Below are 19403 nucleotides of genomic sequence, written 5' to 3' on the forward strand. Positions count from 1 at the left end.
AGCGAGACTCTGTCTCAAAAAAAAAAAAAAAAAAAAAAAAAAAGCATCTTACACTTGATTTTTGCCTCTTACCTCTTTTTGTCATGCTTTCCTGTGTTAATCAGACAGACTGGACACTGCTGTTGAGGAATCAAACCTTTTGCAGTAACAGTCACAGATGCGTCCCTTAAGATAGCTTGCTTTGTTTTAATTTCTGATAGCCAAAGAACCAGGCATCTCAGATCACCCTGTCCCAGGTTTCCTCTGTAACAACTGATATGAATAGCATGTTTTTAAGACATGGAATCTGTATCAAATTAGGTTTTTTTTTTTTTTAAAGCCAGCTGTTTCTATAAGCATTCTCTTTTCCAACTATATAACTCCTTAATTTCCGTAACTCCCTTAAATAGTATACCTTTTTCGCTTTGTTGCTTCCCTTACTAGCAAATTAACTTTGACTCAGGCCCAAGATGTATTTAAGAAAGTAAAGGAGACCTGGTGTGGTGGCTCATTCCTGCAATTCCAGCACTTTGGGAGGTCAAAGCCTGAGCATCCTTGAGGCCAGGAGTCCAGAGACTAGTCTAGCAACATAGTGAGAACACATCTCTACAATAAACTTAAAAAGAAAAGAAAAAAGGTGAAGGAAAAGACATAGCCCACAATTTTGTCATAAACTTTTCTGTAGCATTCTAGTGGAAGTAACAATTGTCATACACTTCAACATTCTAGTGGCAGAAGTGATGTTCCTATTGGAAGACAAGATAACACACAATGGCCAATTTTTAAATAATTTAATCTTTCAACACCAAGGATTTTGTTTTTTTTTTTTTTTTTGAGACGGAGTCTCGCTCTGTCGCCCAGGCTGGAGTGCAGTGGCGCAATCTCGGCTCACTGCAAGCTCCGCCTCCTGGGTTCACGCCATTCTCCTGCCTCAGCCTCTCCGAGTAGCTGGGACTACAGGCGCCCGCCACCACGCCCGGCTAATTTTTTTGTATTTTTAGTAGAGACGGGGTTTCACCGTGGTCTCGATCTCCTGACCTCGTGATCCACCCGCCTCGGCCTCCCAAAGTGAGGATTTTGTTTTTAAATAGTTTTGATTAGGTCTTTTCCTTTTAGTGTCTTTTAGGCAATGATTCACCCATTCATTTATTCACTTAAGAAATATTTATTGAGCATCTACTCTGTGCCATCTACTATTCTAGTATTTTAGGTACTAAAGAAACATTGAAGAAAATGAAAAAAAAAAATCCCCGATATTGTGGAGCTTACATTCTAGTGGAGGGAAGGCAATAGAAAATAAAAATAGAAAATGACGATGTTAGAAGGTAAGTACTATGAAAAAAACAAGCAAGGGAGGGAGGATTCTGGGGAAGGTGCAATATTTTAAATGAGATGATTAGGGTCGGCTTCTTTGAAAAAAGATGACTTTTAAGCAAAGATTGGACAGAAGTGGAAGATCTAGCCATGCAGGTATTTGGTGGAAAGATCTTTCCAGATAGAAACTATACACAGTGCAAGGGCCTCAGGGCAAGAAGATGCTTTGGTGTTACAGAAGCAGGGAGCAGGTCTGTGTAGCTGGAACAAAGTGCTTAGCAGAAATGAGGTCAGAGGGGTGGAGGTGAGGTGGGACTTGGGAGGCCAGCTAGCATAGGATTTTTAGGTTGCATAAAAGACTCTGGCTGAGAAAATTAGGAAGCCATTGGAAGAGTGACTACTCTTGGTTTCCTCTTAAGTCTGTAGACAAACTTCTGAATGTTAAAGGCATATTCATGTCGTATCACAGATTGGTTCAAACCTCAAGTGTCAACACTTAATGCCTTGCTTCTAGAAAAGATAAAAAGATGTAGTGAATAAAACTGAATACTCAAGCCAGACAACTACATTGCTGTTTTAATTCACTAGCTGGTATCTTAAATATTAATGAGCCTCCTTCTCTGTTTTCTTATTTACAGGTTGGAACACTATCTTTTTCCAGGTTCCTTGTTGTCTCTAGTATCACTTGGTATCCTTTGATACCTCGGTCCAGGTAGGATTTCCATGCTCATTTTCTATTTGTGGCTTAATCTGTCAATACCAGTAACACATTTTATTGTATTGCAGAGGTCAGAATCTTGCTGGTCCAGCAATGTGGAAATGATGTACAAAATGCAGATTAAAACAACAAGAAAAACTACTTTGCTTCAATTAGTTGAATTGAGCAAAATCAGTTTTTCTTGAATTTTTTGCATGACTGCTTATATGAACTGTTTTGTTTCCTTGACACAATAGAGACAATACAAGGTTTGCAATGCCCTTGCTTTGAGAATATAAGAGTAATATATTAAGTAAATTTCATTTAGCACAACAGTACTATTGTTAAATGGAGGGAAAAGATTCTGGTAAAAGGGAAGAAACTCCTGGCTTTAGTTTTCTAAAATGCTTTTGTACCTCTTGTAAGAATGATATGGAGGTGTTTTTAATGTCAAGTCTGAAAATTTGCTTTTCAATTTACTTGGAAACTGGTTTCTAATACAAAACAGGGTAGTACACTTTCCCAGCATGTTCAGGTAAACTACTTTCATCACAATTCAGGTAGAAGTGACTGCCTTTAATTCCGTACATCGCAAACCATCTAGTGGTAGATCTAGAATGGCGTCAGTTTCAGGGACTTCTATGCACATTGAGTTCCAGAGTTCAATTCCATTTAAGTTGGGACTATTTACAATGACATTTGCTGAAATTTGCTCACCTTGATATACAAGCATATTGTATTAAGCAGCTAGTAAACCTGTGGAGATAGCAGGTAAAACGTAAAGCCTGTTTTACATTTTTTTAGAGGTGTCTTACTTGTAGCATAACTAAACCTTCATTGTTAGGCAGGTGCTGGCCAATCACATCAGCAACAGCCCTAACTCCGCTAGGATCGGGGTAAAGCCGATAAGCCGCATCATATCTATAACCTGTCTCGGACCCCTGTAAAGAACTCACTGAGGATTGGTAGGGACAAAGGGAAGTTTCTGTCAAAGTTCAGGAGAAAAGGGCCGCGCAGGGAGCTGTTTCAAATAACACTTAAATCCCAGGAGAAGAAAGCCGAACCCCAACTGTTCGGTCGCCGCGGGGCCAGGAAGACGCGAGAGGGAAGCTTTTCTACAGGAAATCTGCCGCCTTGTCCCCAAGACTAGCGAGGTCCGCAGCGCCATCAGTCAAGTGTCGGCCTCTGGCATTTTCTCCCCTCCCCAGGGCCGGCCAACGCTAGTGGGCGGCGGAGGATGCGCCGGCCCCAAGGGCGCGGACGTCTGTTCCCAGGGGGCTCGGGCGCTGGGGCCCCTCTGCACTCCCAGCGGTCCTAAGTTGGCCCATGCGCCCGGTCCCGGTGTCCTCCAAGCCAGCGCCAAGCCAACTGCCGAGAGCCTGCCCCCGCTTCTCCGCGCGCCGGCGCTATGGAGACGGTCACGAGACGCCGGCAGCCCCTGCGCCCGCCAATGGGAACGCACGTTGCAGCAAGACGCGGACGTCGCTCTTCCAAGATGGCGGCGCGTCCGTCGCGAGCGACCGGGCCCGGGGGAAGACAGCGAAGCCGAGTAAAGCCGCCGCCCGGGAGAAGACTGAAGGAGCAGTTGTCGCCGTTGGCGGCTGCCCGAGCAGTTTTCGCTGCTACTACGGCTGTTGCCATGAGGCGAGGCTAGGGAGGACCTCACTTCCCCGGGGTGTAATAATGTTAACTGAGGTAAGCGGCGACGGTGGCCAGTGTTTACCTGTGAAATGGGGAAGGGGCAGGCGCCAGCCCGTCAGAGAACATCATCTCTACGGAAGGTGGGCCTGACCTTTCGCCGCGGGCTCCAAGGCCCGAGGAGCAGCGGGGATCCTACAAGTGCCCCCAGAGTAGGAGCTGTGCTGACTCAACAGAGTCCCACCACCTCCGGCTGCCCGTGCCTCGCCTTTCGCAGTTGCCACTTGCCACTCGCCCCTGGCACTGGTCTCCCTCATGCTGTCACTCCCTTATAACTCATCGCTCCCTTCTTCGTGTCCCCTTACACGCTACTCTGTGGCAGTGTTGGCCTTTCCACGTTACTGCTGGTTCTTGTTATCCTATGGTTTGCCCTAGGTCTCCTTTCTCAGGTCCCTGGGCTCCAGGGCCCTCCGCCTCCGAGCTCGGTCAGCAACCTGGGGTTGTTGCTCGGCCCGACCGGTTTGTTTCCCACCCTCTACTTTGACTGCTTCATGAAGTGGACTTTTTATCTCAAGCTGCACTTGTATGGCTCAGTTGTGCCATCCCCCTCCCCCACATCCATCACTTTTTCACTTAAATCGTGGTCATCACAAAGTTCAGTTTAGCATCTGCCACCTTGATTTGCGTGTGGCCCCCTTGTTACTCTCTATGGAATAGTTTTTTTCTTTGGACCTGAAATGGAAGTAGGGCAACTATGACGAACCAATCAATTTCCCTTTTCTAGTGCCTAATGGGCATTGCAAAAAGCCGACTTTTTGAAGAAGTGGAGTTTGCCTCCTTTACTAGCAACACTTTAAGGGGAAGAACTAAATTGGTGCAACTAGGTACTTGACCCGGGTTAGCCCAGTTATGTGTTGTAGTATCTGCAAGTGTAGGTGTCACTGAACGTAAAATACTGAACCTTGTGATTTGATGAAATACCTTTTTCGAAGCCGTTCACTTTAAGTACTGTGAGGATCCTGACGTGAGGAACTGACCGGATTGGGCATTTTTATGGGCTGAAGTGAGAATAGGAAACAGTTTTAGTGGGCAATGGGAAGTATTCCTACATGGGCCAAAAAGGAAATACAGACATTTGTAGGTGAGTGGCTTTTATTTTGTGAAAAGTGATGGTAAAGCACGTACTTGCCTGAAATTTCAAGTCCTTGGAACTTGACTAACTGAGGAACTTTATACTTTGCTGTTTGTACTTAATCTAAGCACAGAGCCTGGCATATGACAAATACTTACTGGTTGATTGTAGCTTCTACAGTATGTATTTTTAGTTGTTTGAAGTTCATTTTATATATCTAAATTCTACAAATTTTTCATTCTTGGAGTTAATTGAGATTATGGTTATATCATAAGTTTGTGTTGTGATTAGCAGTAATAGATTAGAAAAAAGACAAGTAGCAGAAGTTTCATTTTTACCTTAAGTGTGATATTTTGGTGGGAACAGTTAGCCTTATAATAAGTGTTTAGTGTTGTCTCTAATGTGTAATATTATATGATATGATCTTTTGATTAAACTTGGCTTATGTTAACATGTTTTAGAGCTTTAATGCTTTCAAATGAACTACTTCTGTGTCTGCCAGTAAAATGATTTGGAAAGATGGAACTTTCTCAGCTTCTGTATTTTAATGCAATTTTGTGTTTTAGGGAAATATTTTAAACAGTAAATCAATGATAGTATTAAGTAAACTGTACTTTAGTGCTTTTTGTGTGAACACTGCACAGCTTATAAGTGGCAGAACCAGGATTCCAACCTTGGCAGTTGCCACCTAGCCCATTCTATTAACTTTTCTAGATTGCCTCATCAAAGTAAGGCCCAGATTAAAATGTACTAAAGTCTTTCTATAGTTTTCAGTAGTCTTTTATAGATAGGAAACTGAAGCCCAGAGACTCTTGTCCAAGGTCAATTATTAAATATTAGTGGCAGTTGAAACTGGAATCTCATCTCCTAACTCTCAGTAGAGAGCTCTGACCATTTTGCTCAGCTGCCTCTCAAGTAGTTTTCAGCTCTCTTGGTAGATTTTAGAACATGCTATTGTACTTCCTTGTCTGAATATTGTCAATAAACTGAAAATGATTATTACTTGAAAAAGACTTTCTGTTTTACCTTAGCTTTTTTTCCTTTTCATTTTTTAAACAAGGCTTCTAAGCCTTGTAAACTAGTCCTATTTTGAGATATTTTAGATATAAAATTTCACTTAATATTGGTTACTAAAAAATTAGTGTGAGACTTCCTTTTTATTGCTTCTGCTAGACATTGCTGACTTAGATCAGCAGCTTTTAGGAGATGTGATTTAATTCATGTTAGGTCTCAAAATGTGTAGTGATGAGCTGTGCTATGAAAGATTCTCCTGTCTTTATATTAGTCATGCTCAGCAAGCATTTACTGTGCTCAGAAAGTGGTGAATTGTACTATGTGCCTGGATTCTTTACATCTCAACACTGAGGTAGGTGATATCCCCATTAACCAACGATAAAACAGGTTGAGAAAGTTAAAAGAGCTTGCTTAGAGTTGTATAAAGAGTGGAGGAGACAGAAATCACATTTAGGTCCTCTTATTCCACATTGTGTGCTTTTTGTGACTCAGTGTGGAATGCATCATTCATTTTCTTTGTAGCTAATAAAATCAGCATACTATTTTTATTTTTTTTAACCAAGGTGAGGATACTAAGTACATAGATACATAATGAGAATAGTAATGATAAATGTTCATATGAAACTTTTCAGTTTTGCGTTTTGTGAAAATATATCTTTTTTTTTTTTTGAGACGGAGTCTTGCCCTGTTGCCCAGGCTGGAGTGCAGTGGCACGATCTTGGCTCACTGCAACCTCCACCTCCCAGGTTCAAACTATTCTCGTGCCTCAGCCTCCCAAGCAGCTGGGATTACAGGTGTGAGCCACTGTGCCAGGCCAAAAATATATCTCTAATTGAAACCTTTTCAGAAATGAGAAGCCACACAAGTGATCAATTAAGGACCCTTTTAAGTTAAGCTAAAATGGAAAATCACTCAGTTGAGCAAACTAATATGTACATTGAACTTTGAACCTATGAAATATAGATTAATGTAAATTGAAAGTATAGCCCCCATATAGTTCTTGATGTAAACTTTTTGGCTTCAATGTATATTATTTTATCCTAAATACAATGGAATTATTTAGAAAACTTGCTAGTCATATTTGTGTATTTTTTTGTTTTTTTCTTTTTGCATTTTACCTACAGGGATGAGCTGTATGTAATGTCTAGCTAGTTTTTTTTTGTTGTTGTTAATGTTAGATTTTTTTCCCCTTCTGTTGTCCTTGCTCCTGTGTTAGGACTTCCTACTCCTAATGTGACTCCTGCTATACTTGCAAAAAATTTGTCATAGTGTACGTGAAAGTTATTTGTTTAATATTCACTCCTCACTCTCCCTCTATCCTTTCTTTTCTTTTTTTTTTTCTTTTCCCCCTAACAGTAAACTTCATATTTCAAAATTAGGGCATGGGATGTTTGTTTACCTAATAGTTTGTTTTAATTAATCCAAGTTTTCACAACATTAGAAGATAATGAAATATTTATCAGTGAATTTTCATCAAACACACTTTTAAACTTTTCTTGATACCAGGAGCAATTAGGATTATAATTCTGAGCATTTATTATTACAGAAAACTAAAGGTAAGAAATGTGGGAAAATGTGCTGAATACTTTCCAGTGTTGTGGCATACTTTGAGGTTGTTTTTGCATAAAAACCAGTTATCAACGTGTTGTCACTTGTCATGTGTTTTAAAAAATAATGAAAAGTGTAGCTATTTAAAGCTATTAGTTGTTTGAGTTGTCTGTAAATGTGGATCATTAAGTGACTATTAAATAAAAATAGTTTCTATTTGTGTTGTTACTTCCATCCAGATTTGTTGATTTTTCAATATTAACACTCATTCTCAGAGTTAACAGATCTGATATAAATGGGAAAAGGCATAAAGTGCAGCACTTTGAGAAGTTCCAGGTTAATAGTTCTTAAAGAAGTAAAAGGTTTTGTAGTTGAAATAAATTTGGAGGATATTTGCCTAAAGAAAGTTAATAGGTTTCTTCTCTGGAGGACTTACCATAGTTAGTTTTTGATAGGTGATTTATTTTCAAAGAAGATGATAGAATTTACAGCATATTGCAAAGTCATTTAACCATGGAGGTGAATATACTTTCTTGTATTTCACCTAGGGAAATCCAGGAGTGATGAGTTACGTATCAAGAAAGGCTCCGTGAACATACAGGTGTCCTTTTGAACGCACACATGCACATACATCCACGCTCACACACAGTTGTCTTGCCCATGAGTGCTTAGTAAAATATTATGACTTGGTGTTGTTGATTAATATATTTGTAATAGAAATACTCTTGGGGCAGATTAATCCTTAAGCTATATAAGCTATTTCTTTAATTATTAATGACGTTGCAAGAGCTACTAACCAAAGCAAGACGACCGTAGGTCCACTGGCATTCAGAGGGTGTTAAGAGGTAGGAAAGGGATTTTATAATGGGAGTGGAGGGACATCAGTATCTAAAATGAGTTTGGCTTGCTACTGTACACACAGCCTTACTTGGCATCTTTTGACAAACCAAGAGGAATATTGATAAACATTCTTAAAGAATTTTTTCTTTTTAAATATTATTTTAATTGACAGTCATTTTTATACATTTATCGGGTACAGGGTGATATTTTGAAATGTGTGCACAATGTGGCATGATTAAGTGCAGCTGAATAACGTATCACCTTGATTATTTTCTGTGGTGAGACAATTGAAACTTAGTTATTTAAAAAATATAATACATGATTATTGACAGTTGTTTAATTGATCTAAAAATTTCTTCCTTCTATCTATCTGAAACTGTACTCTGAGCAGTATATCCCCATTGGTCCCTCTTCTCCAGGCTCTGGTATCTGTCATTCTGTTGTCTACTTCTGTGAGTTCGACTTCTTAAGATTTCACATGTAAGTGAGATCATGTGGTATTTGTCTTCCCATGCTTGGCTTTTTTCACTTAGCATGATGTCCTCCATGTTCGTTCATGTTGTAGCAAATGACAGAATTTCCTTCTCTTCTAAGCCCAATTAGTATTCCATTGTATCTACCACCTTTTCTTCATCTGTTTATCCATTGATGGACACTTAGGTTGATTCTATATCTTGGATTTTGTGACTAATACTGCTGTGAACCTGGGAGTGCAGATATCCTTTCAACATATTGAGTTCCATTTTTTGGAAATATACCCAGGAGTGAGATTGTATGGTAGTTCTATTTTTAGGTTTTTGAGGAACGTACATACCTTTTTTCATAATGTTTGTATTAATTTACATTTCTACCTACAGTGTACAAGAATTCCCTTTTCTTCACATTCATGGCATCAGTTACCTCTCATTTTTTTGGTTATAGCCACTCTAACAGGTGTGAGGTGGTAGCTCATTGTGGTTTTAATTTGCATTTTCCTAATGGTTAGTGATGCTGAGCAGTTTTTCATGTATTTGTTGGCCAGATGTATGTCTTCCTTTGAGACATGTCTATTCAAGCCCTTCGCCCATTTTAAAAATGGTTATTTTCTCGAAATCGAATTGAGTTCCTTTTATATTTAGTCTGTTAACCCCTTATCACATGTATGGTTTACACTTTCTCCTAAGTTCTGGAGTGGAAAAGTGTATCCCAGTTTCTGTTTTTGTTATCTCTGGGCCCCCAGCAGATTGGGTGGTGCCTGCCTACATGGAAGGCTGACCTCCAGGTAGTCCACTCAGACTCACATGCTAATCTCAGTCTCCTCTGGAAACATCCTCGCAGACACATCCAAAGGAATGCTTTACCGGGTTTCTAGGTATTCCTTAATATAGTCAAGTTGACATCTAAAATTATCCACCACAATGACTTTACAGCTTTCCCTGAATGAGGTTCTCAGATTATGACTTTTTAAACCGTGCTTTGAAATTTTGTGGTTTCATAGACCATGAAGTGCCTCCTCGATTGTAATCTGGAATTGACTTTCTATTTCAGAGTCATGTTTAATTTTGGTGATACAAAGCCTTAAGTATGTGTAAGGAGAGGAAACGTTGAAGCAAGCAGATAGCTCTTAAACTGTTTAACATTTTAAAAGTATTTGGAATTAAATGAATAAATAGGCTGGAGTTATAGTGATGAATACTGTGTCTATCAACAAATTATACGTATGGCAACACACAAACCTGTATGTTAAGCACTATAAGGGATGAGTCTCAACTTTATCACTTATTTATGATGGGATGTTGGGGAAGTAGTTTGAACTTTCTAAGCTTTAATTTCCTTCTGTGTCAAATTGGGGTAATAGCACCTTTCTCGCTGTTCTCACACCTGTTAGAGTGGCTATAACCAAAAAAATGAGAGGTAAGTGATGCCATGAATGTGAAAAGGGAATTCTTGTACACTGTAGGTAGAAATGTAAATTAATACAAACATTACGAAAAATGGTATGTGCGTTTCTCAAAAGCCTAAAAATAGAACTACCATACAATCTCACTCCTGGGTATATTTCCAAAAAATGGAACTCAATATGTTGAAAGGATATCTGCACTCCCAGGTTCACAGCAGCATTAGTCACAAAATCCAAGATAACAGAATCAACCTAAGTGTCCATCAATGGATAAACAGATGAAGAAAAAGTGGTAGATACAATGGAATACTAATTGGGCTTAAAAGAGAAGGAAATTCTGTCACTTGCTACAACATGAACGAACATGGAGGACATCATGCTAAATGAGAAAAGCCAAGCATGGGAAAACAAATACCACATGATCTCACTTACATGTGAAATCTTAAGAAGTCGAACTCACAGAAGTAGACAACAGAATGACAGATCATAACATATGATCTTCATATGTTATGAAGATCATAACATATGATCTTCATATGTTATGAAGATCATATAAGATGATGGAGAGTATAACTTTGTAAATTGTCAGTCATTATACAGATAGTAGTAGTACATCCGTTTTTTTTTTCTGTATATTCCTTGTACTAATGAATTTAAATCCTAGGCTCCATGTAGTTTTATTGCTCACTATTTTCTTGGTGGATAGGTGGGTGGGTCCTGAGGGGAAATTAGGAGGGGAGTCTCCTGGCTAGTGGTGCAGTCACAGGGGAGACAGGAAATAGACTAAAAGAAGCGAAAGAAAAAAATAGACTGAGAGCATATCTTGCAAATTAGTAAAAAGCGGATAGTTTCTTGTGTGGTTGGTAAACCGATTTCAATGAATGCCTTAAAGCAAGTTCTTTTTTTTTTTTTTGAGACAGAGTCTTGCTGTGTCGCCCAGGCTGGAGTGCAGTGGCGCCATCTCAGCTCACTGCAACCTCTGTCTCACGAGTTCAAGCGATTCTCTTGCCTTAGCCTCCTGACTAGCTGGGACTACAGGCGCGTGCCAGCACGCCTGGCTAATTTTTTCTATTTTTAGTAGAGACGGGGTTTCGCCAGGTTAGCCAGGATGGTCTCCAACTCCTGACCTCATGTTCCGCCCGCCTCGGCCTCCGAAAGTGCTGGGATTGCAGGCATGAGCCACTGGGCCTGGCCGCCTTAAAGTTCTAAAAAATGTTTTGAAAAAGATGATTTATTTGAGGGTTACCAGTCATTTGTCTGTACATATTCCCAAACATTTGTGGGAAGAAAAATCTGTTATTTTTAATCAGACTTGGTAAATCCTTAAAAGGAAAAGCTGTTATTAAGGATAATGTTTATAAGGCTTTCGTTGTAACTTGTGCTGGAGATTGATTTTTCACCAAACAAGAGTATGCCTACTTTGTACTAGGCACATGCTGATAACTTCTGGTGTTGAAGTGGTGAGTCAGTTGGGAAACCTGTCCTCAGAAATCACTATCAGTGCTAAATTGAGCATTGTACCACTTAGGCCATCAAAGTGGGAGCCTTGAGGTCTTTTGTCAGAATAAAATGATACCACTAAAGGGTGAAAAGTTAAGAGGGGAAAAGATTGGAGAATATAATTAAAAGATAGCTGTGACTTGGGTTAGCTTTACAACTCCTGGTAAATCTACTAGTTTGGATGAGACAGCAGCTCTGAAATGGATTTCTTGCAATTGAAGAGTCAACCTGGTGAAAGTAATACTTGATCCTGCGGTTCCCACCTCCATGTGTTACGTATATATTTATTTGCTCGTTACATGTTTTTCCCTAATAGAGTAAACTCCTGAGGATGGGCCTCATAGTTGTACTCCCAGAGCCTAGAATAGAGCTTGATACTTAGTAGGCCTCACTAAATATCTGTTGAATGAATGAATGTTGAATATTTCCTCAAGAAAAATTAAGATTAAAGTGAAAAATTACTGAGATGAAATTGTCAATGATAAATTTAAACCATCATATTAATTACCCTTAAAGGATTGGTTACTATCTGTTCATTAGACATTTTATATAGTAAGTACATTGTGGTTAAATATTGTGTTTAAGAGCAATGGGACAAAAAAAAGTTGAACCTGAGGCTTTTAGTTAGGAATGCAATTCTGTCTTAATTTTTCCTACAGGGAAAAATCTGATTAGGTTGTTATTTTGATATAACCAATTATAAATGCAAGAAGGAGTTGGATTTTATTTTGTATCTCTTACTACTTGATATTATGATTTCATTAATATTACTTAAAATTTAATTCCTAAACTAGATACATTTAAAGAAAGCTTTGTAATAGTACAATAATGCTGATTTTCATGGCACTTTGTTGACTGTTGCAATTTGTATGACCTTTAATGCTATCTTGAAAGTTTGTGAGTATCAGTAAAAATTTGGCCGTGGTTTCAAAGTTGGAAATTTTGGGGTTCTATTTTTAAGGAGGGCAGCTGCTACCACAGTCTCTTGACTAAAATGCGTCTCTGTTCAATGTTGGAGACAGAGTACTGTTATGTTGTTTGCCCATCTGTAATTCCACTGTATATTCAGAAATAATATATACCAGGAAAGTTCAATAAGATGATTCTGCTCTGTTCCACTGTTAAAGTAGAATAATGCTCTATAAATATACTTATGAGAGGATCATGTATATCAACTGGAATAATTCACCATTGTTGACTTATTGCACTGTTTTCTCTGATTTCCTAAGGGATCTTTTTATTCTGATGCATCTGTGAAGACCCTAAAGTGAATCCAGCTTTGCTCTTGACCTTAGCCATGCATTGTTGGAGAATCCTTGGTTCTTATTCCATTTAAACCTGAATTGGTTTTATACCTGAAACTTGGGGGCTATTTTTAGCCTGACTGGCTTAGCATAGGAAAGAGTTGCGATTCTTTGTTTTGTGATTTCTTTTATTTTCGAGCTAGAGTTGTGGAGAATGGCCTTTGGATTCATTGTCATGTGAAGTTTGGAAATTATAAAACAAGTTGTACAATTTTAGTGGAAGAGTTAAATGTGAAATAAAATTTCACCTTATTTCTGTTATTACGTAAATATTAGGAAATAATGGTCTGAGTTTAAGATATGATATTGTGTTGTCCAGTGTTTCTCCAAGCCATAATGTTGTATTTTGCAATTTGTTCTCTTCCCGAGTTTGAGATAGCTTGTTTTCTCAGAATTTTTCTCAGCTGAGAAACACAACTGGTGTTTAATTCAGACTGCAACTATTAATATAATCAGCTATTTTACATGTGGTGTTAATTACTAACATCTGATCTTTTTCTTGTACGGTACCTAACTGCTCAACAGTTAAAGTATTGAAATAGTCTTAATCCTGGTGGGAGTTGGGAGAGTAAAATAAATGAGCTACAATGACAGTCTCCAGCCTTTTTGGCACCAAGGGACTGGTTTTGAGGAAGACGGTTTTTCCACGGACGCCTGTTGGAGGGAATGGTTTCGGGATGAAACTGTTCCACCTCAGATCATCAGGCATGAGAGTCTCATAAGGAACATGCAACCTAGATCCTTGCATGTGCAGTTCACAATAGGGATTGTGCTCCTATGAGAATCTAATGTCCCAGCTGATCTGACAGGAGGCTGAGCTCAGGTGGAAAAGCCCACTCCCCGCCACTAACCCCTGCCGCTCACCTCCTTCTGTGCGGCCTGATTCCTAATGGGCCGTGGACCTGTAGTGCTCTGTGGCCCAGGGGTTGAAGGACAGAGCACCACAGTTACAGGAAAAGAAACTGAAATAATATACTTTAAAAATAGTGAGTATTGGTTGCATAAAGGTTTTAGAAAAACTAAATAGACTTGAGAGTATTTTATGATTCATTAAAAATGTATTTTATGAATCTGAAACTCCAGAAATTAATGTCAGCAGCTCAGAATATTCAATCATATAATAGGCACTAACACAAAATTTATGTGATGATGAAAGATGATCTTTATACTAGGATTCAGTGTTAATCATCTTTTTTATATATGTATATGTATCTCCTCTAATCCCAAACCAAATATTCCTAATTTCTGAATAAAAATGTATACTTTTGGTTAAGAGTGATGGCTGGTGTCAGATTATTTGGATTTGAATCTAAGTCTTCTCGATTCCGAGCATTTTGACCTTGGAAAGGTTGCTAAAGTTTCTGAGCCTCAGTTTTCTTATATGTGTGACTTATAAATTAATGGTACTGACCTCATAGGGTTGTTGCAAGTATTAAGTGAAGTAACACATGTACTGTGCAGTGTTTCCTATAGTAACAATAAATCTGAGGCTGTATTCTTATTTCCTCTGATGTAAATAGCAAGTGGTTTATTTTCAAAACTTAGAATTTAATATGTTTGAAGTTGTTTTAGTGTTCTTTGATTGAGGTAGTTTTAAAATGTCAAGAGTAATCCTGTATGACCCAGATGATCTAATTCTTTCCTTACTTTCTATCTCAGTTTTTACTAACTTTTCAATTTACGCATTGCATTTCCAAAGTGAATACTAAGAGTGAGATTTAGACTGAATTTCAGGAGGAAATAAAAAGGGATGACACCTGTGTAATATGAATTGATCATAACCAAAATTTTGGCTAACCAATATGTTTCTTTTGGACACTAAAACTTTTACTATAGATGAAATGAAAAGGAAAGATTGTAGTACACTTGCATATTATGCTTTTGAAATGCTATTATTGTAGCTTTCTGACATGAGAAGTACTATGGTTCTTGTCAGTTTGATGAAGTTTTATGTAAAGTGGCTCTCAATTTATATAAGCTCTTCTGTTGAATTGTCTTAGAGCATAAAGGTGAGGAGTGTTACAAATCTTTTTTTTTAAATATGTAGTTGATGAGTGGTGTTAATAGTACTGTGCAGTAGGTAAAGAGACTTAGGGCTAAGATATTACAAATAAAATTTGTACTGATATAAATTTAAATTGTAGATATTAAGCATATACATAATTTCAGCCCCTTTATGCAGCAGTTGCTTATCTTGTTCACATAATAATAGAATAAACTATTATACTCAAGGAGTGGGGTCTTCTACCTGTTACAGTAACATTTTACTTAGTTAGAAATTATGCCATTAAGGTCCTTTATGGGCGAATCTATATCTATCTCTATTCCTTTGTATAGTTACACTCTATGCTTTCCATCTTTTCTTTCTTGTCACTGATGCTTTGTTATTTGTTGATTTGTTTTTTCTCCTTTCTGTATTCATTATTCTTCTCTGTGTCTACAGGCCTGCAAACTTGCTCTCTCAGGATTTATTCCCTAGCCTTTAACTTTTCTACCCCCTCTCAAATAGATTAAAAAAGCCAAAATAGAAAATTTAACTTCTATTTTTTGTTCTACTTTATTTATAGGTTTAAAAAATACTTTTTATTGTTAATTTAAAAGAAGAACAAATAGAATGGTTTATATACTTTTTTCATGAGCAGTAGAGCCCAGTATAATTTTCTTGTATACCTCTTATCTGAACTTATCTTGATTGAAAAGACATCATCTCTGACTTAAATGAACACTATTAATCTTACTTTTTATTGTGAGTTAAAAGAATCTTGTAGTATTTTCAGGGTCAGAGTCATTGTTCTGCTATTGAGTTGTTACTAGCTTTAGAACATACCCTGAAAGTTATCTTAACACCTACAAAATCTACATCAGATTCCTAAAAAGCATCAAGGATTTTAAGATGTTAGTGACAGGTTAGTTAGTTCTGTTTATTTCTCGTAATTGAATTTTTTGAATCTAAATAAATCAGTTTTGTTTGATTATTTAGAGATTATGTGCAGAATTTTGCCCATCCTCCCTTTTAAAAAACCTTGAGAGTCAGTGTAAAGTAATGGTTCAAGAACATGCTTGGGTTTTAAGCCAAAGCTCAGTTCATGCTCCAGTTTTATCACTTAGCTGTTATTTCTTAAATCTGTAGAATAGTTAGTATAACTTATGTCACAGAATTGTCAGAACTAGGTATAGTTAAAGTGGTTAGCAAATCCTAGCCAACCGTAAGCACTTAATATAGTATTTTTTTAGAGATGGTGTCTTGCTATATTGCCCAGGCTGGAATCAAACTCCTGGGCTCAAGCAACGCTCCTGCCTCAGTCCGAGTAGCTGAGTAGCTGGGGTTACATCCACGTGCTGCTGTGCCTGGCCAAGTAAGCACTTAATAAATGATAGCTCCTATTGTTGTTTTAGAGGGTGCTCTTTTTCATAAGAAAGAAATGAAGTGTTAATACCATGCATTGAGGATCTAGCTTTCTCTGCTGTGGTAGGCTTGTGTTGCTTTGATTTCCCCTTGGAGTCTATTATGGAGAAAAGCAGAAGTCAAGACTTGTAAATATTAGAACTTTTATTCTTGTATTATTATAGTCCTGTATGAATGGAGATAGGTGGGGGGACATTTGTGAATATGGCCTGTTTTATCTTGCTTTTGTACCAGGGAACTGCTGTGATAAAAGTTTTGTGCACTTTATTTAGTAGAGGAACACTTTGTGAGTGGAAATCTGATATATAAACTAAATTTGTTCTAATTCAGTTAAAGGAATTGAAGGTGAATTTCCATGTAACTGAGCTTATTTTTAGTACGAAGTAGTGATAGAAATGGTCTTGATGCTTGAGGATTTTAAGTACTATCATGTGGCCTTAACAGAGTGCTTAGGAGGTAGACAGAAGGTTAGAAATGCCAAGTGTAGTGTTGTATTGTGTCACAATGATAAATTTTATTTTGGTTTAGTGTCATAAGGACAGGCAGTCTAAAGAGAACAGAGTATTTATGGAATAGGAAAATTATTGAGAAACCTGGACAGTCAAGAATATTTTAATTTCTGGCTGGGTGCTATGGCTCATGCCTGTAATCCCAGTACTTCAGGAGGCTGAGGTGAGAGGATTGCTTGAGCCCATGAGTTCTAGACCAGCCTGGGCAGTGTAGGGAGACCTTGTCTCTGTAAAAAATTAAAAAATTAGCCAGGCATGGTGGTGTGTGCCTGTAGTCCTAGCTACTCAGGAGGCTGAGGTGGGAGGATTGCTGGAGTCCAGGAGTTGGAGGCTGCAGTGAGGTATGATTTCATCACTGCACTCTAGCCTGGGCAACAGAGTGAGATACTGTTTCTAATATATATATACATATATATACACATACATATATACACACACGCACACATATATAATATATACACATAATATATACACATATATATTATGTATATATGTCAAAATAAATGTCAAGAGCATAGTTTATGTTTTTAAATCTTATGTTTAGCTTATTAAAACAAAAAAATTTGACATAACTTTTTGTCTTTGCTTATTACATAGGTGAAAAATTACATTCTTGCTTTAAAATTTTGGATTTCTTTGATTGCTGGTAAGATAATCTTTTCATATGCTTATTAGCCATTTATATTTCCTGTTTTGAATTGCTGTTCATATCCTGTTTTTCTTTGGAGTAGTAGTCTATTCCTTTTTCTTTTTTTGAGACAGGATCTCACTTTGTCGTCCATGCTAGAGTGCAGTAGCACGAACATGGCTCACTGCAGCCTTGACCTCCTAGGCTCAAGCGATCCTCCTGCCTCAGCCCCCCAAGTAGCTGGGACTACAGGCACATGCCACCATGCCCAGCTGATTTTTGTAGAAACGGAGTTTCGCCATGTTGCCCAGGCTGATCTCAAACTCCTGAGCTCAAAGTAATCCAAACCTCAGCCTCCCAAAGTGATGGATTTACAGGTGTGAGCCACTGTGCCGGGTCTGGAGTAGTAGTCTATTTCTTAATGATTTATAAACATCTATTTACTCATGGATTATAATATTTTGTTGCATATGGTGCATGTATTTTTACAAGTATATGTATACTTTGTGATTTTGTTTTGTTATTAGGAAGAAATTAATTTTATGTTTTCAAATATGTTAATCTTTTTCTATAGATTTTGCCTTTCTAAAAATGACCTTTCCCAGCCCTAGATAATACAACAATTTACCTTTTTTTAAGCCAGAATTTCCAAGCAGTTTTCTACATATCGTTAGTAGTTTTGTGATGTGTTTTGTAGGGGAAAAATATTCCTAATTTAAATTAATTTTTTATATAGCACACTTTCAAACATACAGAAACTCTGAAAAAAAATACTGTCACTGGCACCCATTATGCAATTACCTAGATTTGTTAAAACTGTCATATTTGCTTTCTCTCTACTTTCTTCGTATTTATCTTGTTACCTTAGCTCTATGGATACGCCCTTTCTCTGTTATTTTTGTTGTTATTATAGCTCAACTACTTTAAGATTGATATTATGTCACTTTTTAAAATGCTCTCCTGAATCTCCCAGGCATAAGAATTTAAAAAATACGTATAACCACAACATTATTGTTATACCTAGTAAAATTACCTGCAATTCCCGATTATAATCTAATACTTGGTATGTGCAAATTTTCCCAGTTAGAACCAGGTTCTAATTCAGCAATGTGATTGTTATGTCTCTTTAATATAGAATACCTTTATTCCTCCTCCACTTTCTCCTCTTTTTCTCCTTTTCTTTTCCTCTTTCTCCTCCTCTTTTTTTCCCCCCTTCTTCGTCCTCTTCATTGTTGTGAGAGATTGTCCTGTGCATTGTAGGATGCTTAGCAACATCCCTGGCCTGGTCTATGATAGTGCCTTACCTAACAAGGTGTGGTAATCCGTACTTTCTCCATACATTGCCAAATGTCTCATGGGGAGCAAAACTGCCCTTGGCTGAGAACCACTGTACTAGAGGTAGTACCTTATTTTTTAAATTACTTATTTTTTAGAATTGTTTTTATTTTGTTTTATCTTGAATCCGTTTTGTTCCCTTGATCTATATGTCTGTCCTTTAGCCTATTCTGCTTATGTATTTTACTTCTCTGGGTTGTTTAGTTGTAATTTGAAAAGTAGCTTTATTGAGATATAATTCATATACCCTGCAATTCAACTAACTAAAGCATTCAATTCAATGGCTTTTGCTATATTCAGAGTTGGGCATCTGTCATCAAAATAAGTTGAAGTACCTCATTACTCCAAACTGAAAACTCCTCCCCCTTAAGCCATTACTCCCCACTTCTTTCTCCTTCACACAGCAGGCTATCACTAATCTGTCTTTATGGTTTTGCCTATTTTTTTTGAGACAGAGTCTCACTTTTTCACTCAGGCTGTAGTGCAGTGGCATGATATCGGTTCACTGAAACCTCCGCCTCCCGGGTTCAAGTGATTCTCCTGCCTCAGCCTCCTGAGTACAGTAGCAGGAATTCCAGGCATGCGCCACCATGCCCAGCTAATTTTTGTATTTTTAGTAGAAATGGGGTTTCAACCATGTTGGCCAGGCTGGTCTTGAACTGCTGGACTCAAGTGATCTG

General features: G+C 37.9%; 1 protein-coding gene across 6 annotated transcripts in view; it reads left to right on the forward strand.

Annotated features, from left to right (window-relative positions):
- The first annotated feature begins 3474 nt into the window (after positions 1-3474).
- The window catches only part of SNX13 (sorting nexin 13), a 257707-nt gene continuing 241778 nt past the window's right edge, over positions 3475-19403 (forward strand). For 3 of the 6 annotated variants that reach the window (XM_058446634.1, XM_032759959.2, XM_058446658.1), the window contains exon 1: positions 3475-3685. In XM_058446634.1, the coding sequence (XP_058302617.1) occupies positions 3674-3685 (12 nt within the window). In that variant the 5' untranslated portion in view covers positions 3475-3673. The remainder of the gene's footprint in view (positions 3686-19403) is intronic. The other 3 variants (XR_009215629.1, XM_058446639.1, XM_058446641.1) reach the window with 1 other exon arrangement.

The sequence above is a fragment of the Hylobates moloch genome, unplaced genomic scaffold, assembly GCF_009828535.3.
Source record: "Hylobates moloch isolate HMO894 unplaced genomic scaffold, HMol_V3 SCAFFOLD_1, whole genome shotgun sequence".
Lineage (NCBI taxonomy): Eukaryota > Metazoa > Chordata > Mammalia > Primates > Hylobatidae > Hylobates > Hylobates moloch.